The 25,784-nt window shown below is 64.0% G+C and overlaps 3 protein-coding genes and 1 long non-coding RNA gene across 5 annotated transcripts; 2 read left to right on the top strand and 2 right to left on the bottom strand.

Annotated features, from left to right (window-relative positions):
- The first annotated feature begins 913 nt into the window (after positions 1–913).
- On the top strand, positions 914–13,461 carry LOC118158432 (trafficking kinesin-binding protein 1-like). The gene is made up of 16 exons (XM_035313090.1): positions 914–1,011; positions 4,111–4,373; positions 4,882–5,076; positions 9,641–9,717; positions 9,825–9,941; positions 10,075–10,175; positions 10,358–10,466; positions 10,628–10,706; positions 10,800–10,930; positions 11,026–11,163; positions 11,266–11,333; positions 11,424–11,591; positions 11,771–12,087; positions 12,189–12,407; positions 12,795–12,897; positions 13,217–13,461. Exons 1-16 carry the CDS (start codon positions 959–961, stop codon positions 13,353–13,355), a joined length of 2,277 nt encoding a protein of 758 aa, XP_035168981.1. The 5' UTR covers positions 914–958; the 3' UTR covers positions 13,356–13,461.
- A 1,252-nt stretch (positions 13,462–14,713) lies between these two features.
- LOC118158433 (gastrin/cholecystokinin-like peptide) lies at positions 14,714–15,746 on the bottom strand. Of its 2 annotated transcripts, none has more exons than XM_035313091.1 (3): positions 15,680–15,746; positions 15,108–15,337; positions 14,714–14,993 (listed from the first exon to the last, which is right to left on the bottom strand). In XM_035313091.1, exons 2-3 carry the CDS (start codon positions 15,307–15,309, stop codon positions 14,869–14,871), a joined length of 327 nt encoding a protein of 108 aa, XP_035168982.1. In that variant the 5' UTR covers positions 15,310–15,337; positions 15,680–15,746; the 3' UTR covers positions 14,714–14,868. The 2 variants fall into 2 exon arrangements, with proteins under 2 accessions (XP_035168982.1, XP_035168983.1); XM_035313092.1 differs by having other exon boundaries at positions 15,108–15,311.
- A 3,959-nt stretch (positions 15,747–19,705) lies between these two features.
- Positions 19,706–21,720, bottom strand: LOC118158431 (eukaryotic translation initiation factor 1). Its single transcript, XM_035313089.1, has 4 exons — positions 21,553–21,720; positions 21,143–21,306; positions 20,904–21,005; positions 19,706–20,552 (listed from the first exon to the last, which is right to left on the bottom strand). The coding sequence occupies exons 1-4, from the start codon at positions 21,581–21,583 to the stop codon at positions 20,508–20,510; spliced, it is 342 nt and encodes a 113-aa protein (XP_035168980.1). The 5' UTR covers positions 21,584–21,720; the 3' UTR covers positions 19,706–20,507.
- Positions 21,721–23,539: 1,819 nt separating this feature from the next.
- LOC118158434 lies at positions 23,540–25,337 on the top strand. Its single transcript, XR_004746832.1, has 2 exons — positions 23,540–24,936; positions 25,062–25,337. It is a non-coding gene; the product is annotated as an uncharacterized LOC118158434 (long non-coding RNA).
- The last annotated feature ends 447 nt before the right edge of the window (positions 25,338–25,784 follow it).

Here is a 25,784-nt window from a genome sequence, read left to right as displayed (position 1 = left end):
TGAGCACGCTTCTGGAGGGCAGCGATGAGGCTGGGGGGCACGAGGCCGGACCCGAGCATCCTTTGGCTTGCAGGTGCCACTGCAAGGGGTGGGCAATGGGGAGAAGCCCCCAGCCCGGGCTGGGGGGTGCAGGAGAGCAGCCGAACCAGCTGCGGGGGGGGGGGGTTCAGGCGCTGCCGCCTTGCGCTGGGAACCCGGGGCTGTGGTGGCCGGGGGGGCTCTGGCCGGAGGCAGGGACCTTCCCCCGGCCCCTGCCGGCAGACACGGGGCAGAGAGACTGAGGGCGACCCCCGGGGCTCCCCCCGCCTCGCCCAGCCCTCGGCTGCATCTCCGCTCGTCTCGGCCCCTGGTTGCCACCTGCCGGCAGCTCCGCAGTGCCACGGGGCTCCGCTCTCCCTGGAGCTTTGGCCGTGCCAAGCCCGGACACCCCCCCCCGGTGTCCCCGTCCCCTCCCCAGCGCCCCATCCCGACCCCTCTCAGGGATGCTCCGGGTGCCCCAGGCTGGGCAGTATCGGAGCCGGACCCCCCCCCCCGCATCTCCCCGCGGCAGGACCGCAGCTCCCCAGCTGGGGGGGGGGACACCCCCGCTGTCACCCCCGCGTCCCCCCCCAGCCCCGGCCGCTGCCCAGCGGTGCCGGTGTCCCCCCCCCCCTACTCCAGCGAGCATCGCCCCCACCTCTGCATCCCGCTGCGGCGGGGCTGGGAGGGGAGGCACCGACGGGGAGGGGGGGGGGGTTGATTTTTTTAGGGGGGCTGAGAACAACCGAGCTGCCGCCTCTCCCGGGGTCCCCCCGGAGCTGCGTGCCCGGGGAGGGGGCTCAGCGCGGCCCCGGGCCACGGGCCGGGCTGGGGGGGCGCCCCGGGAGGCTGCGGGACGGACTACAGGTCCCGGCATGCCCGGCCTCGCTCCGCACCTGCCCGGGGAGCGGCTTTTGTTCGCGGCGGGGCCGCGGGAGCGATGGGCGAGGGCCCCGCGGCCGCCTCCGCGCCGGGAGCAGCGAGCGCGCAGCGGTGAGTGCGCCCCGCGCCCGACCCCGCGCAGCCCCGGGGCAGCCCCGATCGCAGCCCCCGGTACCCCCCCCGGTACCCCCAGCCCCCGGTTCTCCCGGTACCCCGGCCCCTCGCCGGGGCACACCGAGCTGCAGCGCTCTCGGGCGCACCGGGCCCCCCGTTATCACCGGGCGCACCGCGCCTCTGGCTTGGTCCCCCCCTTTTATCCCCCTCTACTCTCCCCGTTTTCCCCCAGCACACCGAGCCCCAGCACCTCCTGGCACCCTGAGTCCCCCCCCCCCCCCCAAGGTCCGACGGGAGCCCCCCGAGCCGTGCCAGGCTGTGCCGGTCCCCATGGCTGCGCCCCCCCCCCAATAATTCATTTTTTTTCCTCTCCCCATCCCTGCAGCCCTGCTCCCACGCAGGAGCCCCAGCACACTGAACAAGTTTTCAGCCTCTCCAACAAAGTCTCCCACCCCGGGTGGGATTTTCCCCTCTCTCGGCTTTAGAGGCCTCGGGGGTGGCAGCAGGGACGGGGTCCCCATTCCCGTGGCGTTTGGTTTGGCTGCGGGGCCGGGGAGGGGGCTCGGATGCGGTGGCCGGGCTCTGGCTGTGTTTTGTGGTCCCCGATGCACGAACCAGGAAGTCTGCACGCAGGAGCGGGGAGGGATTTTCCTGCTGTACGGGAAGAGGTTGATGCCACCGAGGATATTTCTGCAGGGGGAAGGGAGGCGCAGGGCTCAGCCACCTCGCTCGCCCAAAACCCACCGTGGGGTCACCCGTGGTGAGGTCTGGTGCCTGTGACAAAGCCTCAGGTGTCCGGGGGCCACAACGCAGCAGAGGTGGTGGAGCCGGAGCTGAGGCTTGGGGAGAGGGGGGACCCAATTCTACCTGGGAAGCGAGGCTAGCCCGTGGGATTACCTGCTGGGGCAGACGTCCTTCCCCGGTGTCCTCGGATGCAGGGAGAGGCCCATTTCTGAAAGATGCCTCGGGCAGAGGCTGCCTCCTGCACTCTGGGATGGGATCTGATGGGCTGCAGGAGCTGTGGCCATGCCCTTCCCTGCACGACAGCAGGGATGCTCCAAGGCTGGGGACCGCTACAGGGACTCCTCTGGGGACGTCCCCTGGGCCAGGGCAGGGCAGCAGCGTCATCACCCCTGTCCCAGCACCGGGACTGAGCCACTGCCTCACCCTTGCCCTGAGCATTGTTATTGCTCCTCCGCAGCGCTGGGCGTGGGAGCAGCCGCACCAGGCGCTGGGCAGCGGCACCAGCCAGGCCTGGGAGCCTCTGTCCCTCCTGTGTGGTGGCACCAAGCTGTGCGTCCCCATGGGGAAGCTCCCCAAGTCCTTCTGCCCCTCCAGCCACCTCCCCCTGACCCATGCCCTTGCAGAGTTTCCTTGCTCCCCAGCCCGGCCTCAGGCTCCTGCAGCAGCAGCTGAGGGGAAAAAATAGCCCACAGCAAGCCCGGCCGGCCGCAGCACGGCTCAGCTGCTGCTGAGCTTCCTCGGCACGGGGTGGGGAAAGGGCTCGGGGGAGCCCCAGCACGGCCGCGCTGCACGGAGGAGCCCGGGCAGGAGCTGGGTGACAGCATCGGAGCAGGGCAAGGAGCAGCGAGTGCAGGTCTGCACGTGCACCGGGGCACGGGCTGAGCCCTGCAACTCCTGCCCCGCCGTCGGGGCACCCCCGGCTCCGCCGTCCCCTGCTCTTGCCCTGTGCCCCCCGCCAGGGACACGTCCCCAAGTGGGACACGTCCCCAAGTCAGCCGATGGGCACCACGGTGGCTGAACACCGGTGGGCTGGCAGGGTCCGGGGGCGATGGGAGCTGCTCGCACGTGTCTGAACAAGGTCCCCTGCCCGGGCAGAGTTAATGGATGTGCAGGAGCTGGGCCAAAAGGAGACGCAGGGCTCTGTGCTGACGCAGAGGTTCGCTCCCCAGAGCCAGCGGCAGCGCGGGAGCGGGGCAGCGGCAGCCCGACACCTCGGCACGGTTGGTCCCTCTCCTTCTCGGGGCAAAAATGGGGAGGGCGAGAGCCGCTGGGGCCAGGGAGCCTTTCTCTAGGTCAGCACGGGGCAGGATCGGACCAGCCGGGTTTGGTGGTCCTGCCGTGGTGGGGCAGAGGACCTGCGGGTGTGCTTTGGGGTGTCTCTGCCACCCCGTGGCTGTCCCACGTGCCGGGGATGATCTGGCCCAGGCGCAGGGTGGCCCAGCCCTGGTGCTGTGGACGTGCCAGCAGCCAGGCAGGAGCACGTGCCAGCAGGGAGGGCAGCGACGTGCCCGGCTTGGAGCCGCTCCCGGGGCCGAGGGGCTGCCGCACGCAGCAGCTCCCCCGCTGCAGCAGGGATGGGGGGCACGGGGCTGGCATGGGGAGCTCCTGCCCCACACGGCGGTGGGACCAGCAGTGGCCACGGCCCGAACTGGGATCTCTGGAGGTGCCGGGAACGTGTCGGTTTTATGGCCTGTCTCATGATGTGTTTATGGCTGGGCTGGCACAGCCGCAGATGCTGCCCGGCCCTGCCCTGGGCACACGGCGGGGCTGCGCTCCGCGTCTCGTCGGCGATGGGGTGGAGGATGGCAGCTGAACTTTGCTCTGCGAGGTGGGGCTCCCGAGGGCTCCCGCGAGAGCTGCCGGCACCGCAGCCGTGTCCGCTCGCTGCCGAGCGCCTGGATGGGGGAGCAGGGTCCTGCCCGGTCCCCTCGGAGCATCCTCTCCCCCAGCTGGCGCCAATCCGGATGTCACCAAGTGTTTGCTTTGGTGCCGAGACCCCGCGTCACATAGCGGCCACCAGCTCGGTGGTGCGGAGCAGCGCTTAGCAGGTACGCCGACCCTGCGCCAACCCCAAAACCCCTCTGCAGCAACCCACAGAAGCGGGGGCTGAGCTGGGGCCTGTCCCGCTGCTGGCTGTCCCCGTGGTCCCCCTGTGTCCCCACTGAGCCATGGGACGAGTCTTGGCGTTGCTGTCCAGGTCTCCCCAAGCCCCAGAACCCAGCAGTGCCACCCTGATGCTGCCCCCAGGGAGGGGCTCAGCTGGTGGGGCACACGGGTGCCTGAGCACATGGCTGGGGGGCAGGACGTGTCCTTCGTCCCCCGTACATCTCCCTAACAGCTCCTTCTCCCCAGGCACCGGCCGGAGAAGGGACTCTGTCTCCTGCCAGCACCTCTCCAGGGGGTCAGGGAGGAAGGTGTGTCCCCCCATGGCAGCCGGCTCCCCCACGTAACGCCAGCCAAACTGGACACCGCGGGCCCGCAAGAGACGCCCCCCGGCCAGCGCCCACCTGCCCACTGCCTCCTGTCCGGCCCGGCCTCGCCGCTCGCTGCCCTGCCCCACGCTGACCCCGTGCCCCCGGCTGCGGGCAGACGTCGCGATGCCGCCACCATCACCGGTGGGTAGAGCCCGTGGTGCCGGTGGGTGGCCGTGGGGACCGGGGCAAGGGGGTCAGGGTTGGGACAGCTCCGTCCTGGTCACCCCCCCCCCCCCCATCCCGGCCCCATCGCATGGCCATTGCTGAGCCACCATCCCGGCGTCCCTCACCTCGTGTCCCTGTCCCTGGTGTCCCCAGCGCCGCTTGGCTGGGCTGAGCACGGCCAGGAGATGGCAGCAGGACCCTTCCTGCAGAAAGCGGGGGGTGGAGGGGAGGGGGACTGGGGAGAGCTGGGGGGGGTCCCCGTGTGCCACCCCGCGCTGGGACCCCCAGTCCCCCATGCACCGCCTGAGTGGCTTTGGGGGTGACCTGGCTGCTGGCGGCACCAGCCCCAAACCCCGAGGGGACAGACGAGACCGAGGGGTGCATGAAGCTCTCCTCCATTGCCCCCCACCCCATTTCTTTGCCCCCCTATCCTGGCCCCGGCTCCCCCCACCCCTCGGCTGACCCGGTGCCCCTCTGTCCCCAGACCTGTGCAGCGGTGGCGATGTCCCCGAGGTGGAGATCATCAGCCTGCTGGGCGAGCAGCTGCCCCGCTACAAGCTGCGGGCGGACACTGTCTTCGGCTACGACCACGACGACTGGCTGCGAGCCCCCCCTGCCCCCCCGGAGCCCGCAGCCCCCCTCACCCCCAAGCAGATCGCGGAGACCCTGCAGTACTTCCGTGAGTGCCCCATCCCGCGCCGTGGGGCTGGGCGAGGGTGCAGTGGGGTGCGGGTGATGGTGTTTGAGCCAGGTGGGGGCTGCGGGCGCAGTGGGGGAGTTAATCGCCGCTAACGGGATTGCCGGGGTGGATTTCCTTGCCCAGAACATCCCGGGCTAATTCTGGGAGCAGCTTCTGCTGAGCTGAGCCAGACGCTCGCAGACAGCTCCTGGGGACCCCGGCGTGTCCCCCCTCCCCGTGCCCTGCGTCTCTCTGGGATGGCACACCAAAGGGGCCACCCGTGATGGGTGTTCTGGTGGCCCCAAGTGCTGCTGTGCCACCAAACACAGCCCGGAGTGGCCGGGGGGTGTGGGGTTGCTCCTGCCAGCCCTGTGGGGTTACGGGCGCCTGGGGGGAGAACCCCGCAACCCCCAGGCTGGGGAGGGGGTGATTCCCAACCAGGGAGCTGCGAGGCCCCTTCCCGGCACAGGGTCAGGGTTTGGTGGGCACCGCAGAGGGGACGATCCGTGCTGTGCCTCTGCCTCTGGTGCACGTGTGATGGGGGCAGGATTAGAGCGAGGGGCTGGGGGGGATGGATGTGGGGCAGATGGGGCTGAGCCCCACTGCCAGCCTGGCTCCCTCTGCCCATATACGAGGGGCTGGGCTGGGGGCCACCCCGTGCTTGTGGCTGACCCCAGGGTGTTCCTGCCCCCCCCCCCAGACCCCTGGTCCTGCAGCGCCTGGCTCAGCAGGACCCTGTGCATCACCATTCCCTCTCTGTGCCACGTCCCCCTCCATGTCACATCCCTCTCCGTGTCACGTTTCCCCGTGCCTTGGCACCTGGGTGATGTTTGTGCGGTACCAGCGTGGCAGGGGCCTGTGCTCCCTCATCCCTTTCCCCCCCAAAACCTTTAAGCTGCCATCAGAAATAGCCCCCTGTAATCTGCTTGCGCAGAGACCCGGGGGACCTGCACGGAGGAGCAAATCCCCCGGCAGGGGATTAGGAGGAAGCGGCTCCTGCCCGTCCACCACGAGACGTGGGCTGTGTCCTTGGGGTGCCCGCGGGGCGAGTCCCTGCCCTCGGGCTGTGACATCCCCAGGCAGAAACCACCCGCCTGGGTCCTGCCCCAGCTCCGGGAGGGTTTTGTGGCTGTGGCAGGACATGGTCAGGGGTCCGGGTCCTGGATAGGATACAGGGAGGGGAGTGTGGGCCAGCGGGTGGGAATCCCGCAAACAACTGGATCGTGTGATGCTGAAGGGCAGCTCCTGCCCCCAGCCTCATCGATTCATTGATCGGTTCAGTGCTAACGAGGAGAGGCACGGGGGGCAGGCGGTGGCGGAGGCACTGTGTGCATTGGCATTACCAGCATCCTGCTGGAGAACGGCCCCGCTCAGCGCCCCGTGGCTCTGCGCAGCCCCAGAGGGTCCCAGACCCCACTGCCCTCCTGCCCACCACCCCTGCGCAACGTGGCAGCCGGCTCCTCCGCGATTCAAGGGATTTGTTCAGCTCTCCCTGCCTCTGCACAAGGGCGTTTGTGGAGGTGCTGGGGGTGCCAGCCGGGGAGCGTGGGGCACCCAGGACACACAGGGGACAAGCGCGTGCCAGCCCGTGATGGGGCTCAGAAGGGGCTGCTGAGCGGGGCAGGTTTGAGGAGGAAGGAAAAGCCCCTTCCCGTGGGTCCCAGCACCGCACTGGGCGCCCAGGGGTGCAGCATTTGCACCCTGCTGTGCGCTGTCGGTGACAATGGGGACAGTTTGGGGTGAAAGAATGAGGCTGGCCAGGTGCAGGGCAGGGAGCACGCCGTGGTGACCTGGCACTGCACACAGGTGGGGCTTGGAAAGGGCGTCCTGAAACCCCTTCTTGTCCCTCCAAAGGGCCAGAAGCTGCCACCTGTGCGTGACCCAGCTGGGGTCAGCCCTGCAAAGCTGCTGCTCAGGAGCCAGCGACCCCTCAAGTGTCCCCTCTCGGCAGTCAGAGCTTGGCACCATGGGGGGCTGCTGTGCCCCGACCCCGCCGTGTCCAAGTCCTGCTGAGGTGGGACACAGCACCCCAGGGCTGAGCGGGACCACCCCGATGGGAAACGCCTCCCCAGGGTGCCCCGATGGGGAGCCTGCCTTGGGGTGCCTGGTGGGGACCACGTCCCCAGGGTGCCCCGATGGGGACCCCTGCCTTAGGGTACCTGATGGAGAGCGTGTCCATGGGGTGCCCCCCAGGAGAACCTGGTCCTAGGCTGCACAACGGGGGGAGTCTCCTGGGATGCTCCAAAGGTTTGGGGTGCTCCAAAGGTCCGGGGTGCAGAATGGGGAGCGCGGCTCCCAAGCGCCCCCAGCGGGACCGGGTCCCCAAGGCGCACGGGGGGCGCGCAGCCGCTGCCAGCCCAACCGTGCCGTGCCGTGCTCTGCCGTGCCGTACCGGGGGGAGCGGGCAGCCCCCGGCCCCGCCGCCCCCGCCCCGCTCCAGCCCAGCACCGCCCCCGGCGGGATGCGCCCGGGCAGGTGCGCGCAGCCGGGGCGACCCCATAAATAGGGGCGGGAGGGAGCGGCTCGGCACGGCTCGGCTCGGCACCATGGAGATCTGGAGCAGCCCCGCTGCCTACGATGAGCTGAACGGGAATGCGGAGCGGGGCGGCGACGCAGACCCCATCGCTCGGGAGCTGGAGGAAGGTGAGGGGTCCTGGGGTCCGGGGTGCGCGGAGTGGGGCTGAGGCTGAGGCTGGTGTGGGTCCGGGGCTGGGTCTCGGTCTGGGGTGCCAGGAAGGTTTTAGGGCTGGGGTCTCCCCAGCAGCTGCTGGTGCCCTTTCCGTGCTGCCCTAAGACTGGGACCCCGTGTTTGGGGCCACGGTGCCTTTCCCCATGGGGTTGGCAACCCCCCCACGACCACACTTGCTGGGAGGAAACTGCTGCCCTTGGGGGTTCCCATGTTCCCCAGGAAGGGTGGTCAGCACCCCAACAGTGGCAAGTGGAGGGATGAGGAGGGGTCCCCCAGTGCTGTGTCCCCAAGGGGCTGGGGCACTGCCCTCCCTTGGGGTGCAGGACCCCACATCGTGCCGGATCAGGCCCCGGCGGTTGGCGCGGGTGCGTACGTGTCCGCCAGTGTTGCGGCTCCCAGGGCCTGCCGCTTGCTCACGCCATAACGATGCTCATGCTCTAATTACTTCCAATTAACAGCTCAGTGGCCTGACGAGGTGCAGTTGGGGACCCCTGCAGGGACCAGGCCCTGTTGGGGCATGGGGAGGGGGCTGAGGCTGGGGCTGGCCCCCTCTCCCCATGGATGTGCCTGCTGGGGGCTGGACAGGGACACGGGTGGCGAGTGGGGGCATTGCCATGACGACGCACGCACCATTACACAACCCCAGCTGGGGCAGCGTAATGGGATTTGTGTGGCTGAGCCTCTCCCGTTAACCCACTTTGCCTGCCCCAGACATCCCCCCCCAGCTGGGGGAGCACTGCTGGGGCTATGGGGGGGGGGATGGGGGGACATGGGGCATGCACCGCTCTGCTGGGGGGAAACTGAGGCACATGCCCGTGAGGCTGTGGACACAAGCAGGGGGTGTCGGCAGCGGAAAGGGCTTGAGGTATAAGCAGGGCTCGGGGCCTCGTGCTCGCTGCCGGCTCCCTCCTGCTGCGCAGCTCCGGCGCTGCCATCTGGGTGCGTGCCCGGCGCCGTCTGGCAGCGTCCGCAGGCGCAGTCAGTGGGGTTGGGGCTGGGGGGGGGGGACAGACGGCCCCGCGCCGCCCGTCTGCCCCAGAGCCCCAGGCGCTGGGGGGAGGCGAGCCTCGAGCGTGGCGTTCCTGCTGCCTGTTCCTGGGGCCGCAGCCTGCAGCTGCCTTTGCCCCGTCGCAGATCTTTGTGTCCCTGCAGCCGGAGGGGCAGCGGGGTGGGTGCATGCACAACATCCCCCGAGGATCAGTTTTGGTGCTGCCCCCCCCCCTCCCCGAGTGCGATGGAAATGGGGGTGCTGTGGGCCATCCCCTGCCTCCTGGCCACCAAAGCAGGGGCTGGAGCAGGTCCCTGCGCTGGGCTCTGCCTCGGTCAGCAGCCCCCTGGAGAAAGTAGGGCAGGGCAGGGCTGGCTTCTGGCGGGGAGGTCTGGGGAGGGGGCTGGGGACAGAGTGGAGGTGGCGCTGCCTCTCAGCCCTGCACGGTGCCACCCGCTGCTGTTGGTACCAGCCTGGCTTTTTGCTGGAGGTGTCACCTCCAGCCCCGTCTCCGCTGCTGGCCTCTCTCCATCCTGGCCATGTGTCCTGCGTCAGGGCTGCCACCCTGTCCAGGCAGGGTGGTGGCTGGGACCAGGCGACCTTGGCATCATCTCCACTACCCCGAGATGTGGGGAGGGGGGACAAGGTGGGAAGCGTGCCCCGCTCCCCACGGTGCCATCGTGAGCATCTCTGCCTGCACCACGCTGCACAGAAATCCATTTTGGTGACCAGCGTGGAGCAGCTCCACCTCCTGTCCCCATCACCGCGAAACGCAGGGGACAACGTGAGGTGCTCGGGGAGCTGCAGCACGGGGGGGGGAGGGCAGCAGGGGAACCGTGCTGAGCCCCCCACCCCAGCAGCCTTCACCCTTTGCCCTCCTCCCCCAGTCCTGTGCACCGAGCGGGCCGTCAGGATCACCAAGACCTACCACGACATCGATGCCGTCACCAACCTGCTGGATGAGGTACGCCGCAGCCTGCTCCGTGCACGGGGAGCCCGGGGGGGGGGTCTGCAGGAGAAGGGGCAGAGAGGGGACGGATCCCAGCTGACACAGACCTGCCCCCCCCGCAGAAAGAGCGGGACCTGGAGCTGGCGGCGCGCATCGGGCAGTCCCTGCTGAAGCAGAACCGGAGCCTGACGGAGCGCAACGAGCTGCTGGAGGAGCAGCTGGAGTTGGCCAAAGAGGAGGTACCAGCCCCCTGGGCACAGCCCCTGGGCACAGAGCACTGCCCTCACCCCCCCCCCCCGTGTGCCCAGCCTGGCCAGGGGGGTGGGCCTGTGGCCCCCGGCCGTGCCCTGATGTCCCCTCTCCTCCTCCCAGATCGCGCAGCTGCGCCACGAGGTCTCCATGCGGGACGACTTGCTCCACTTCTACACCACCACCACGGAGGAGAGCGAGCCCACCTCGGCCACCGCCACGCCGTGAGTGGGTCCCTGCCCCGCCACCCACCCCCCCCGTGGGGCTGCTCGGGGGTTGGGGGGTGGGTGGAGGCGTTGGGCTGGGGCTGCCCCGTGGGTTCTGGGGCCCTGCAGATGGGGTTGGTGGGGGGTGACCCCATCCTGCCCACACCGCGGGTGCTCAGCACCTTCCACGCTGTCCCCAGGCTGCGGCGGCAGGAGTCGTCCTCGTCCCTGCAGCAGTTCTTCCAGTACGACACCTTGCAGCAGAAACTCAAGTGCCTGGAGGAGGAGAACCAGAAGCTTCGCTTGGAGGTGAGGGGACACGCGGGGTGCCCAGCAGGGGGGGGGGGGGGGGGGGGGGGGGGGGAGATACGGAGGGCTCAGGGCTGCAGCGGGCCCTGAAACCTCCCTGGGGTGGGGGGCTGGTGGTGCTGCCCCTCACGCTCAGCCCCTCCGTCCTCTCTTTCCCCCAGGCCACCAACATTGCAATCGAGACCTGCCAGTACGAGGACCAGGAGCACCAGCTGATGATCGACTGCGTGGAGCAGTTCTGTACGTGGGGCTGGGTTGGTGGGAGGGGGGGGTCGCAGCTCCACTCGGGGTTGGGGGGGGGGTCTGCGGTGACAACCCCCGCTCCGTCCCCAGCTGAAGCTAGCCAGCAGGTCGTCTGCCTCTCCGACGAGCTGGCCCGCAAGGCGGAGGACACGGTGCGGCAGCAGGAGGAGATCAGCCAGCTCCTGGCACAGGTGGTGGACCTGCAGCAGAAGTGCCGCGCGGTGAGTGGCCCTGTCCCCTGCCCTGTCCCCTGCCCGGTGCTGGGGGGGGGGGGGGGGGGGGCGGGCCCGGCCCCCCCCCCCCCCCACCCCTGCAGCTGCGGGACCTGCAGGAGAAGTACACCGAGTGCGGTGGGATGCTGCAGGAAGCCCAGGAGGAGGTGAAGAGCCTGCGCAGCCGCAGCTTCCCCAACAGCACCGTCAGCCGCTACGGCGCGCCCAGCCTGCTGCCCCTGGTGAGCACGGGGCTTAGGGGGGCTTGGCGGGCTGGTGGTCGGGGGGGGGGTCTCCATGCTCCCCCCCCTTGCCAACACCACGTCCGTCCCCTGCCTTTCCAGGACTCTCTGGCAGCTGAGATCAAGGGGACGATGAGGAAGGGGACAGACGGCTCCTCCTCGGACTACAAGTGAGCCTCAGCCCCTTGGAAGGGGGGGGGGGGGGGCCTGGTGGATGGGGAGGGGGCTGGCTCGAGCATCCACCTGCGTCCTGCCCCCAGGAGCTACCTGCGCGTCTTCGAGACGGTGAAAGCGGTGAACCAGGCGGCCAAAGCCAAGTCGTGCTCCGAGTCTCCCCTGAACGTGCCCAGCTCCAAGCAGATGTCGGCCGCCCCGTCCGGGGGGGGCAACACCCCCCCCGCCGGCCTCTGTGGCTCAGAGGGCACCCGGTGAGTGCTGGGGAGGTGGTTTTGGGGTGGGGGGGCTCGTGGTGGAGCTGCCACCCCCGCGAAGGGGTTGGGGTGTTGATCCCACTGCAGCAGGGATTGTGCCGCAACCCTGGGGCGGGCTGGATGCGGTGGGGGCTCAGGTACCCCCCCCAGCCCAATGACCCCGCACCCCTTGGCAGGGGCGAGGGGTCCGGCGAGGAGCCCCGGGGGGCTGCCCCGGGCCGGCGGGACCTGGAGGCGGCGGTGCAGCGGCTGTCGGCGCGGCAGCAGAGCCATGCCTCGGAGGAGCGCTCCTTCTTCGAGGCCGAGCGGGAGCGCAAGCTGTGGAGGCTGCGGGACGGGGAGGGCTCCAGCGGCTTCCTCACCCCCAGCGAGAGCGTCCTGTCCACCGGCACCAACCACTCGGGGGGCTCGGAGCTGACCACCGGCTCCGGCTTCTCCCTCGGTTCCCTCACCTACCTGCCCGACAAGCTGCAGATCGTGAAACCCCTGGAAGGTGAGGGGCACGGGGGTGCCAAGAACCCCCCCCTGTACAGCCCTGGAGGTGCCCCTGGGCCCGGCTGAGCCCCTCTCCTGTGTCTGTGTCCCCCTCCCCAGGCTCGGTGACGCTCCACCACTGGCAGCAGCTGGCACGGCCCAACCTGGGGGGGATCCTGGTGCCCCGTCCCGGGGTGCTCACCAAAGACTTCAGGCAGCTGGACATCGACCTGGAGGAGGTGTACAGCCTCACCGACCTGGAGGAGGACGAGGTGGAGGCTGCCTCCTTCCAGCTGCTCCCTACCTCCACACCCGCCAAAGCCAAGGAGCGCCCCGGGGGTGAGCACGGGGCCAGGGGATGGGGGGTGACACGGACCCCGCCACCTCCCTGCCCTCCTGCTGCAGTTACCCCTCGCACCCCCCAGCGTCCATCCCTTCTGCCTCTGCCTCCCCGTGGGCATGCTGCGGCATGGGAGCATGTAGGGAGGGGGGGTGTGGGAGAGAATTTGGCTCCGAGCCTCCGCTGAGCGGGTGCTGAGCAAAACGCAGCCCGGTGTGCGCCCTGTGCATGGGTTTCTGCTGGTCAGTGATGGCTCTCAGCTCGACTGTGGTGCTCCTCTTGGTGCTCCTGCATGCCCAGCACCCTCCTCGCTGCCTCCGCATGTGCCTCGTTTCCTGCACCCCCCCCACCCTCCCCGTTAACCCGGTGTCTCCTGTCCCTTCCAGTGTTCCTCTCCGCTAACAACCTCCCCCAGACCCCATCTACCTTCACCATCACCACCTGCCACATCTTCCACCCCACCACCGAGATCACCACGGTGACACCCAGGTAAGGCGGGTGGCCCCCCCCACCGCCTGCACTGCTGTCCCCTGCTCCCCCCCTTATCCCCCCATGGCCCCCTGCCACCTCTCCAGGATGCGGCACTCCTGGGGCCCCCGGCTGCTGCTGCCCTGAGAGGTGCTCGTGGACACGTCCCCGACTTGCACTGCTCGAGCCCCAGCCTAGCCAGGAGGCTGGGGGCAGCCTCCCCTTGCTCCCAGGATGGGAAGAAGAGATCCCCTTGGAGAGCTCCTGGGGGCAGGAGCAATGTCTGTTCCTGGTGCCTGGGCCTCTCTGCTGTTGATTTTCCTTCCTTCTCCTCCTCCAGCTACTTCAAAACCTGGGCCCTTTCCCAGGGTGTGCTGGAGGAGCCAGGCAGGGCTTGGAGTGGAGCTCTGCCAAGCCCCCTGCTTCCTGCTGGGCCTGGGCTGGAGCGAGGACCAGGCACCTTAATTAATGAGCCCTAATGTGCCCCTGGTTCGGGCTGGGCTGAGCTGGAGCCTGCTGTTAGCCAGGGAGAACTTTTGCCTTCCCAATGCCCGTGGAGCAGTGCCTGTGCCCCCTCCTCTCTTTGCTGCCTGGGGGCTGCACCCCAACCCCGCTCGGGCCATGGGCATGCAGGAAGGAGGAGAAGAAGAGGCCAAGCTCTGCCTGCAGCCCCCCCAGCTCCAGCCAGCTCCCTGATGCCCCCCCCTTGCTCTCTCTTTCTTCCCCCTCCAGTCTGTATAACGCCGTCGTGCCTTCTTGTGGGCCCATTGAGAGGCTGAATCTCTGCACCCCCCCACGAGTGCTGCCCAGCCCCGGACCCCCCAGCACCCCCCTGGGACTCGTCAGGCTCCTGCTCGTGCGGGGCATCTCTGCCTCGGTGCCCTCAGCTGCATCCTGGTGGCCCCCCTCCCTCCCTGCCCAGGACCCCCGGTGCTCCCCGCAGCCCTTCCCTGGGGCTGGGGGCCAGCAGCGACCCTCGCCCCCCAGCAGCATCTTCAGCTTGAACCTGGTGGAGAAGCTGCGCCGCCTGGGGCTGGATAAGGTGGTGGCCAGAGGGGAGCTGTCCTACGCACGAGGGGAGCACAGGGGAGGCCGGGACCCGCCGACGTGATGGCGCAGCAGAGCCTGCAAGCTTGGGATGAGATGAGATGTGTCCTCCTCCTCTTCATCTTCATCCATGGGGCACAGAGGTGGGACAGGCTCCTGCTCTCTGCCTGGGGGGGCAGCATCACCCAAACCCCAGCTGCCTCCTGGTGCTGCCCCAGGGCCTGGCACTGATTTGCAGGGGCTTTGCCCTGACCGCACGGACACAACACTGTGATGCCACAGGGTCCCCCTGCGCTGCTCCCCCAGCCCCGTGTCCCCCAGCTGCAGGGGTCCCAGGTGCAGGATGCTCTGGGCACTGGAGGACACTGACCCTGTCCCCACCCAGGGGCTGTGGACCCTTCACTAGAGCTGGTTGTTGGCAATAAAAAACTGTTCTGGTTCCTGCTGCAGCTCGTCCCCTGGGAGCTGTCCCAGCTGCAGCCAAGGGCGCTGCTCAGCCTCTGCTTGAGGCTAGGAGGGGCTGCGTGTGCCAGGATGAGACCCCCGTCACCACCACTGGGCAGCATCTGGGCTGACTTTTAAAGCAAAGGGTTTTAAAAACTCTTTCCTGCCCACCACATAGAAGTAGCAGCGCTGCTCGGGGGCTGCTGGCAGCGAGTGTCTCAGGGTGGAGCTGTCACTCGTGCCGGCTCTGTCCCTCGTCCCCAGCTGTGCCCTGTCCCCTGTCCAATAAATGTGAAGACCTGAAGCAGCTCCCATGTGCCGTGTCTGTAGCTGTGTGTTCCTGCTGTGCCCTGTGCTTCCCCTTGGGGCTGGGGGTTGAGCCCCGCAGCCCCCAGCTTTTCCCAGCAAAGAGCCCAGCAGCAGAGGCCGTAGTGCCAAAGCTTTATTGCAGGAAGAAAGACGCACCAAGGGTGCCAGCACTCTGCACGGCAGGGGCAGTGCTTATGAGGCATCGACCGAATCTTCGGAGCTCCGGCGGCCGAAATCCATCCAGTCGGGGTAGAAGTGGTCGTGCAGGGCCTCTGCCCCCTCGTCCCCCTGCACGAAGCCCTTGCGGTCTCTCAGCTCTGCTGGGGGCAAAGGGATTGGGGTGAGACAACCGGGGCTGGGGCTGGACTGTGCCTTATGGGGTACCCCCGGGGCTGCCCACCCTGCACCTTGTAAACATGTGGGGCAGGTACCTGCAAACATGTGGGGCAGGAAGCGGGAGATGAGGTGCTGCTGTTGCTCCTGGGACAGGGGCTCGGGCCAGTCCCGCCGGACCAGGCTGGTGGGGAGCCAGCGGGGGTCCCCTGTGGCACCCGGTGCCTTCGCGGCCGGCCGGCACAGGCAGGCAGTCGCCACGACGGCGAGGACGAGGCCGACGCACACCTTTCCCTTCATGGCTGCGGAGGGAAGGGGAGCAGAGGGGCTGCAGCCCCCAAAGTGAGGCCAGCAGCTCAGTGGGGTGCAGGTGGGGCAGTGGGGTGCTCGTCCCCAGCGCACGGCTGGTCCCCAGTCCTGCTCCATCCATCCCAGCTGGTCCCTGGGTCTCCCTGTCCCCTTGTCCGGTCCCCCTCCATGCACCCCAGCAGGTCCCCATGTCCCCACCATCCCTTCCAGATCCCTCTCCATCCCTCCCAGCTGGTCCCCAAGTCGCCCCGCATCCATCTCAGCCCCCACATCCCTTCCAGCCTCTCCCCATGTCCCCCCATCCTTCCCTAGGTCCCCCCCCATCCCTCCCAGCCTCGCCCCACGTCCCCCCATCCCTCACCTGCTGGCTGCAGGACTCAGGCTCACCGACAGCCGAGCCCGGCCCCGCTTTTCAAGGCGCCCCCCGCCGCGCTCCTCCCCGGGAGGGGCGGCCCCGGCCGGCCCCCGCCGCGCCCCGCACCGCCCCGCAGCACCCCCAGGGCGCGGCGGGGCCGGGGGTGCAGGGGTGTACACACGTGTGTAACACACGTGTACATACACACAGGTGTACATACACACACTTGTACGTACACACACGTGTACATACACACACCTACCCCCCCAACGTATACATGGCTATGCACATACACACGCTTACTGGTATACTTGGCAGTGCTGAAATTAATGGTCGGGCTTGATCTTAGACTTCTTTTCCAGCATAAATGAGTCGATGATTCTATAGACTTGTGTATAAACACACATGTATTCATACACACGTGTACATACATGCTCATAATGTGTACAGAGCCATCCACATGCTTAGTGGTAAACTTGGCAGTGCTGAAATTAATGGGTGGACTTGATCTTAGATGCCTTTGCCAACATGAATGGTTCTATGCACACATGTATACACATTGACACATATACACGTATATACATACATGTACCTACACACGAACGTCACATATATACATGCATACGTTTAGTGGTAACCTTGGCTGTGCTCAGTTAATGGTTGGACTTGATCTAAGACGTCTTTTCCGAAGTAAATGACTCTGTGAGTGTATAAACACCCAGACACAAACCCATACAGCCAGACACGCATACACACAGTCCACCTTTGCCCACACACACACGTTTTAACATGTACGCATTTATCTCAGTCACTGCCTAGCTTGAGTTTTATAAAGGCAGATAAAAATTTATATAGGCATAGCTACATAGCTATGGACATAGCTACCTGTGCACACGCATAACTTGATGCACCTACAGCAATATCTGGAGAGAGAGAGATGTATTTATGCACCCAAGCATACAACGACACGTGCACACAATTACACCTATACATGTGTTTATGTATGTATGCTCTTAGACACGTGCACATGTAGAAATAGAGCTAACAATATAAAGGCACATCTGTCCGCACACGCGGATGTTTGTAGGGCAGCTGGCCATGGCTGTGTGGACGCGTACAGAAACGTGCGTTACTTCATCTAGCTACGTGCTTGCATGTCTACATAGACATGTACATGTGTATGTGCTTGGCTATACATATATACCGGTATTTAGGGACATAATAATGGATGGCTAGGGGTCTAAATATCGAATATGCGCGGAGATATACTGGCTGTCTATATACCCCCTATAGGCAGCCATGCAGAGAGAGCTGAATATGCGTAAACAAATATAGCTGTAGTATACAGAGCAAGAGGCGGACTGAGTGTGTGCATGCATGTGTAGGTTTGCTTGCACGGACCCTTTCTCAATCACTAGCTAGATATAAATATAAAGGTACCTTAATTTACGTACTTAAATGCATAGAAAATAATATGTACCCAGCTAGCTGTAGAGCTGCGTAAAGATGTAGTGATCTCTAGAACTAGACACAAAGCTGTAGCTGTACCATGCATATACCCATGCACACACGTATACACACACACACGGCCAGGGCCATGTGCACCATAAAGTCTACACGTAAAGAATCGTAACGGTTGGCAAAGCAAGCAGACAGGCATGTTTATTTATTCAAATTAAAACTACAAGGGGTGATTGTCGCCATCGTAGCATGTGCGCGCAAAGCTGCACATATGTGTGCGCGTGTTTGTATGGCTGCAGAATATATGGCACAGGTGGGTGTGTAAGCATCATGCACAGATCATGCTTTCTACATGCATGTGATGATGTTCATGTATAGCTGCCCCACAATCCCCCCGTCCCCGTCCCCCAGCCCCTTGCTGGGCTCTATGATGGGTGCTGGGGGAGCAGTATGTGGCCGGGGTGCTGGCTGAGAGCACCCAGCCGTGTGCTCCCCTGTTGGGCACGGGCCTGCTACACGCACGGACCCCCCCACAGCTGGGACCCCCCATCCAAGGGGAGGCTTTTGGGGGTCCCAGGGGCTTGGTGGGGTGTGAACTAGGGCAAAACACTGGGTTTGGTATTTCCTGTCGTCGTCAATAGTTCCTCTCGTATTTACCCTCAGCCTGTTGTGTTTGTAGAGGACATTTGTGTCCCTCCTGCAATAAAAGATGCGTCAGTGATATGCTATGGATTGGGCACACGCCGGCGCTTTGCTGCCTGCCCTTGCTCCCCCCATGCCGTGTGTTTGCAAAGCTCAATATTCGCCCTCTCCAAACAAATAAACCCGAAACAAACGGGCTTTGAATGGGCAGGAAGGCAGCAGAGCCCCGGCACCTCCAGTGCTCCACAGCAATCAATGGCTCGCTCCTGGGAGCATTTTTTACAAGGAACAAACAAATTGTTTTGCAATTTCTGGCTTTTAAAGGCTCAATGCGGGCCAAATGAGCCGTCAGGGTGACGGGGGCACGGCGGCTGCTTCCTGCAGCCCATCGGCTCGGCAGCGCCTTGACGCATGTTTGCAGAGTGACCGCGGGTGCTCGGCTCGTTCCCTTCTCCCGGCTTCGTCCGGCTGCTTGCTCCATCCCACCTGGACATCCCCGAAGACGCCGTGGCAGTGACCCGTCCGTGCCTCTGACTGTCTCACTTTGTCCCTCGCCTGCTCCCCAGCCTCAGCCGTGCCAGCCGAGGGAAGTGGGGCTGAGGCAGGGCCGGCAAATGGCAGATGGAGCACGCCCGGCTCAGCACCCCTGAGCTGGGTTTGTGGAGCAGTGGTTGTGCTGAAGGCAGAAGGTTCCGGACATCAAAAGGGAGAGTGGGAGGGAAGGAAGGAGAAAATTAGGGCAGGAGCAAAGCCCAAAGCTGAGCACATCCTGCACTGAGCCTCAGAAGCCAGCCTAGCTGCTGACCCCCCCAGCAAAAGAAACTGACGCATGACCAGACCAGATCTGGGGGCGTGTGGTTGTGTCCAAGGATGTTTGATGGCCTCAGCTTTCACTCCTAACCCCACAGTTTAACACCACAGGTTCTGTTAGCTACCAAAGGATGGCTCCAGCTACAGGGGCTCTGTGAAAAGCTCCACCAAGCACAAGAGCCCCCAGGAGCTCAGGCAGGCAGGAAGGCCAAGCCTCACCGCTGCCCGCAGGCTCTCTGCCAGGAGCAGGTAGGGTGTGAGGGCACCTGCTGTCCCCCTGCGCTTCGTGTAATTGCAGCTAACTGGTGTCCGAGAGCAAAGTCTCACAGGGAAGTAAACGGTAGCAAAGAGGGCTGAGCGCCGCACAAAGAACCCAGGCTGAGCCAGGAGCTTCACAGCAGCAAGTGGACAAACACGGCTTGGTTCTTCGAAAGCTGCCAAAACCACGAGGGGCCTCCCTGCGGATCCGCTGCTGGGCGGGTTGTAAGGTCCCCCAGCACCCTGCCCTCGCAGCATGCAGGGTGCACCGCAGCTACACCCCCCTAGTGATGGGACACAGCCGCCAGCAGCGCTGCAGGGGGAAACACACGGATTTCTGCTCACTCCTGGGGATTTTAGGACACTTCACGTCGCATTTGCCAACCCCCATAAACAGGCCTGTTGCTCTGAAGGACGGAGAGGAGGAAGGTGCTGCACCCCGCCAGGGTTTGTGTGTCAGACCGGCCCTCGGCCTCCCTGTGGCAGCGGTTGCTGGCCGGAAGCAGAAGCGCTGACCTTGCAAACCTCTCGTACGGGAAAGCAACAAGCACGAGACCTGGGGCAAGGGTTAACAGGCCCCAGCCAAGAGGGAATGACTCAACAGCCGCTCTCAGGCTGTTTACTTCAACCTTGGCCAGGGGATGAGGAAGCGCAGCGCCACAGTTGCTCTGCCTTCCCCTTCCTACACCGGGTCACACTAGGACACGCAGCCCAGGACAGCACAGAGCGCCCACCGCCCCGCTTCATCCTCCCACCAGGCTCCGACTTCCACAGCACCAGAAGCTACCAGTCCCCCAGAGCCACGGCCTCTTTAAAGCAGAGCATTTTGGCTCCAAAACACAACTGAATCCACCAAGGAAGTGCTTTTGAAAACCATTTTTATTTAAATAAGACTTTAAATATATTACATAAAACATTAAAAATGAAACCAAAAATCTGTTACTTCACAGGGCATTAGGCAGCAGTTGCTAGTAACACGTAAGCTCTGCAGCTCTATCTACAACGATACTTGTTACATTAGTCCAAAATTGATCCCTTGTCAAAAGTTTAACCCAAGGTACTGGTTCCTTCAAGTACACTGCCCGGTATCTTTGGGCTTGTACGACACCAGCACCTGCCAGGCCAGAATTGCAGGCATCCAGCCTTGAAGTCACTCTTCAGTCACTCTTCTTGTTCAAAAGTCAAATTTTCCCCAAATCCCTCTACCACCAGGAGCAAACACTGCCTAGAGTGAAGGTCCTGTCTCCCCAGGCCATGCCACAGCTCGCGCTCAATGCCTCGCTCCGTGCGGGGCTGCAGGAGGCACCGCCAGTTACCGTGCATGGAAACGGAAGAGCCGCTGGACTGAGGAGAGATCCGGACGGTCTCTGGACTGACAGGCCGAGTCCCTTGGCTTAACTTGGAACATCTGGTTACTTTTAGCTTCAGGCCGGGCAGTGCCAAACGCCCGATTTACCTCTGTTAAATGAGGGACAGCAAGACGAGATAGCATGGGCTCGTGTCAGTTTATTACATCACTGAATTACACTAGTCCAGACTGAACAGTGGACCCAAGATTGTTACATTACACAAACCGGCTGGTTTTAAACTTATGACAAGGGACAGATGGGAATTTCATTGTAAGGAAATCTTCTTGCATAAAGCTTCAGTGACCCACAGGCACTTAAAACCCATGGACTTTCAGCTGGTCGTCTTTAGCCAGTCCAATCTGCAAGAAAAAAAACGCACTTTAAAGCACTTCAGAGCAGACAAGCCTCCGTGCAACTCCACACGCTGCGGATGCTGTAGAATCGTCAGATCTCTGCTCCCCCCTGAAGTACGGAATAAGAATTAGCCTGCATCTCCTAAACCTTGCTGGACAACACATTACTTAAGAATTTCAGTCAGAACAGAAAGAGCTTCCCCCATCAGTGTGTTTTAATATATGGAAGTGAGAATCTGCCTCCATCAGCATGGTATCTTAAAGCCAAGAACACGAGGACCTGCATCATTATTAAAGTAAAGTCACGTTTGATGTAAAAATTAGTTAGCATGTGCACCAGAACAAAACAAACCCTACCTCTACGAGGAACTGGCATATGTTCTTGCGCTGGTCACCTTGCAACTGAATCACTTCTCCATATTCAGGGTGTTCGATCACAGTACCATTGCAGGCAAATTTCTGAGGGGGGAAAAAGAAAGGAAAAAGGATTGTTTAGTAGGATAAAGGCAAAACCTGCCCCCGCAGCTCCCCACCACCATCCCCAGCAGCTGCCGCCCGGCTCCCTGTGGCTCGCGACGCCCCGGGGCTGCACCCACCTTCTTGAAGGCCTTCACCAGTTTCTTTTTATCGTAATCATCCGCGATGCCCTGGACAGTGGTGAGGGTCTTCCTGCCGTTCCGCTGCTGGATCCTTATATGGATGTAGTCCTCAGTGCCGGCAGGAAGCAGGTCATCACCCTTACTTGCATCAGCAAAGGGGTCTGCGGAGAACGCCCGTCAGAGCCGGCCGCCCCACCCCTCCGCGCTCCCCATTGGCCGCCCCGCCCGCCCGTCAGCGCAGAGCCCCGCCCCCTCCTTTCTCACCCCACTCCTCCCCTTTCCTCCCCCCCCCCCCGCCCCGGCTGACGCAACCGGCCCCGGGAATAGCAACTGCGCCACGGGGCGGGGCCCGGCCGGGGAGGGGCCGCAGGCCCGGCCCTGCCGCCCGCCGCACAAAGGGCGCTCACCGAAGGGTTGGAGGTTCTGGATAGCGGACATACGATACGCTTCCCTTCCCTCGGCGAGGCGGCGGCGGCGGGCGGCGGCTGAGGCGGCGGCGCGGCGGTGGCTGAGGCGGCGGCGGTGGGCGCGGAGGATGCTCTCGCGGCGGCGGCTGCAGACGCTGTCAGGGGGGCGGGACTGTCGCCGCCGGCTTATATACTGCCTCTAGTGACGTCAGCACGCACGGCGAGCGAGGGCGGCGATTGGCTGCCTGGCTGGAGGAAGGGGGGCGGTCACGGCGCGCGGGCGAGCGCGGCCGCGCCCTGGCTGGGGCGAAGGGAGAGGGGCGCATGCGCGGCGGAGGGCGCTGGAGGGAGGGGGGGTGTGGGGAGGGAGTGAAGGGCGGCGCATGCGCGGTGCGGCTGCGCCTCGAGGGGGCCTGGGCTGCGCCATGGCCGGGGGGGGGACAAAGGGGGGGGCTTGGGGACAGGGAGGGAGGGATGGGGACAAAGGGGGGGGGGCTAGAGGCAGTGAGGGGGGGCTGGGGAGAGGAGGGGGGCATTGGGGACAGCTGTGGGGGCTAGGGATGAAAAGGGAGGATGGGGATGTGGGGGACCTTGGGAACAAAGGGGGAGGGGGGCTGGGGATGGGGAGGGGGCTTGGGGACAGTGGGGGGGACTGGGGACAGGGAGGGAGCTTGGGGAAAGGGGGACCTGGGGACAGGGGGTGCTGGGGACAGCGGGGAGGTCATGAAGATGGGTGGGGTTGGGGACAGTGGGGACAGCACCCAGCCCCAGCCCTACTCCCTCCGTCCCCCTTCAGCAGCCCCCCAGGGGACAGGGCCCGCACAGCCCCGTGTCCGCGTGTGGGACGGGGCCACCATGTGTGGGGCAGGGCCCCACGGTGTGAGCCGTGGCCTGCCCCATGTCCCCTCCCCGTGCTGCCCCTTTCCCCTCGGTGACATCCCCATGGTGGTGGTGATCTCCGTGGTGGGCACGGGGGGGGGGGCAATGCTGTGTCCCTATATCACTGGCAGCCCCGTTAATCCCACCCGCTGCTGTCCCAGGGAGTGACACCGCCACATCCCCCTTCCTTGTCACCTCACATGGGCCCCTGAGCTCAGGGAGCTTTTTTCTCATAAATCGGGTGAAACGGGGCTCCTCGTGCTTACTGCCTGTCACCTGGGACGTCCCCTTGCAGGGTCAACTCGGCCCTTTTTTGCTGCGTGTCCTGCCCGGGCAGCACAGCCTGGCTGCACTGTGTCACCTCCCAGGTCCTGGTCATATTGCACAGATGAGGGATCGCGACATCCTGGCTCATCCAGGACATCCCCATCACCCCGATAACATCACGGAAAGGGGCAAGCTTTGGTGATGTGCTGAGACAAAAGCATTTTCCAGAGCCATCTCAGCAGGAGAATGAGCCCAAGAGTGGCCTCGGGTCCTTCCCTCAAAACCCCACGGATGGGGATGTGACCAAATGCCCTTCAAAACCAGACGCATTCAATCCTGCTTCCAAATCCTAATTCGGGGGCCCGGAGCCTGCCTCTCGGTGTTCGGTATGAGCTCCTGAGATCATTTCCAGCCTTCCTGGTTCCTGCCGTGTGCCCACAAACCCCTCACGAAGCGGCGAGCGTCTCCCAGCACCGCCTCTGCACGGGGCTGCCGGCAGATGGATGGCACAGGCAGCCCGAAGCTGTGTTGTGTGTGCTAAAAATACACCAAAAACCCAGATAACGAAGGGCAGCAAATCTCCTACACAATTAATAATGGGGTCAGGAGCCATATAGATCCAGACGGAGCCGGTCAGAGCTGCACAAAGGGCCGGAATATCGCTCCCACGGGGACACGGCCCTGTCGGCGTGGGTCGTGCCAGGGACTGTTTCAGAGCTGATCAGCTCCTTCTACATCTCCCACGGCCTCAGCTCCCGCTCTGTAGGTGTTCCTGCCCTGCTTTTGGAGCCATCTCTGAAATAACCGTGTGTTTTTTGACAGGCTGTTGGCATCTGGTGCATCATCCCCGGGGGCCTTCAGATGAAGCGCTCATCTGAGGGCGGAGGGAATCGTTTGCCTTGACGTATTTCGGTGTCTCTCCGGCATTCCTAAAGCATCCGTCCCCTTTCTGCGTCCCCGCGTGATGGATCAGCAGGAGCACGGGCTGAAATTTTCATTGCTGTGAATTCGCTCCACGGCCACCACGGGCGAGCAGCGCGTGGCTCTCATCCCTCCCTTTCTGATCACATTTTCTTCCTCTCCCGGAGCAGAAACCATCTCCAGCGGCACTCCTGCTGGGCTGCCCAGGCACCAGAGGGGTAACGAGGCATTTCCAGTGCATCTTGCTCCAAGTGCATCTGCTGGGTGCGTTTCAGAGGCTGCAAGGGGACCGTTAATCATGTTTGGAGTCAGACACCCCAGCAGAGCCACAGCCGCTTCTTGTCTTCAGCCTGCTGATGGGCAGACTGGCCTCGTGGCTGGGCCAGGACACCCAGGATGCGCCAGAGAGCTCATTTATCATTGTCACCGCAGATTTGGCATCCATACCGTACATCAGGGCTCGTACCTTCGCCGCCAGACCCCCAGAACCTTTGGTAAAACACCGAAGAGGCGAGCGTGTGGGCACCAGAGCTGGGCCCGGCGCTGCTGTGGGGCTGGAGGCTGCCAAAGGAATGTTTTTGACGTTTTTAACATCGGTTTTCCATCCTTCAGGGAGGGCGTGGAGGAGGGAGCTGCCTGTCCTGGGCTCCCCACGAGGTGGCAATGCTGCTCTCCTGTGCGGGAGCAGCTCTGCCACCAGGTAAGGCTGAGATGCTGCAGGAGCTTTCGTGCGCAGGGCCTGGAAAACAAAATAAATAAAATAAATAAACAATAAATAAATAAATAATAAAAGTAAAAATAATAAATTAAAAACAAAACAAAATAAATAAAATAAAAATAAAAATAATGAAATAAAAAAATAATAATAATGAAATGAAACGAAATGAAATGAAATAAAATAAAATAAAATAAAATAAAACCACCTCCATGCTGAACACTAGCTCTGTGCACAGGAAAAATCTCTGCGCATGGGGCCGTGGCGGTGTCTGGTGAGCTGCCAGATGTGTTTTGGGGTCACCAGGCGGAGCGGAGAGGCCCCGGAGCGGTTTGTGTCCTGCTTTCCTGGTCCCAGGGGAGGCACAGCGCTGCAGGGGTGCTCAGGGCTGGGGCTGGCTTCTGGAAACCGCCTCGTCCCTTGGCAGCGAGGGGCACGGATGGACCATGGACGGGCCCTGCAGCGAGGAAACACGAAGACGGAGAGGGCAGGGGGTGCCCAGCACCTGTGCCGAGGCTGCAGAGGAGCTGCAGGGGGAAAGACCCCCGTGGGCACGCTGCACGGTGTGTGCATGCTCCGTGCGGGGTCCTGGGTGCTTTCGGGTGGGCGACCGACCTTTGGCAAGGCCACGACACCGTGCTCCAGGGATGGGAGGGAATCCTCCCGGCGTTTTGCCCGACTGCAGCTCCTACAAAGCAGCTTTTCTCCTCTCGCACCCTTCCTGCAGCCTCCGTGTGACTGCACGGACCCAGGTTCAGGACGAGCTGGATTTCTGACGCACGCCGTTTGATCCCATTAATCGGCACCGACGGTCATTAACCCTGATGATTAATTAACCTGCTCCTGGAAAGCGCTGAGGCACGGCCAGGGTGAGCCCGGTTGTCACGGGGCCAGCGGCGGCGCAGGGAATCCCGCGCTGTTTGCTCCGAGGCCGCCTTCCCTTTCTGCACATGGGAATTCCTGGAAATTCACATCCCAAATTTGGCAAACCCTGGAAAAAAAACAACACTTAACGAGCGAGGGGAACCAACCTCTCTCTGCCCACCCACGATGAAGGCTGTGGGATGCTCTCTGTGCCACCCACCCGCCTGTGGGATGCTGCAGGGACCTAGGGGCTGTAACAGGGACATTCAAGGACAGTTTCCTACTCATCCTCCTGGATGTTGCACCGTGTCCAAGGCCACCCCTGGCTCCTGCCTCACCCGGGGACCCCCCATCAGGAATTTGCCTCTGACTCTGTGCCTGTTGCTGCTTTCTTGTGGGGCGCACGCAGCCTGGGCTTTGTGGGGCTGGGGTCGGGGCTCGGTGCCGAGCTGCAGCCCCCGGGGCTCCCGCAGTGCCCAGCTCTCCTTCTCCTAGCAGGGGCCTTCCTCCCTCCCCACTTAGCCTTGCTCTTCCTCGGCACCCAGGTGTGAAACCTCTGCTCTCCGCGAGGTGCCAGGAGAGCTCT

This window comes from Oxyura jamaicensis (assembly GCF_011077185.1).
Source record: "Oxyura jamaicensis isolate SHBP4307 breed ruddy duck chromosome 27 unlocalized genomic scaffold, BPBGC_Ojam_1.0 oxy27_random_OJ102517, whole genome shotgun sequence".
Taxonomy (NCBI): domain Eukaryota; kingdom Metazoa; phylum Chordata; class Aves; order Anseriformes; family Anatidae; genus Oxyura; species Oxyura jamaicensis.
Note: the sequence above shows the minus strand (reverse complement) of the source record. Positions and strands in the feature narration are given on the sequence as shown.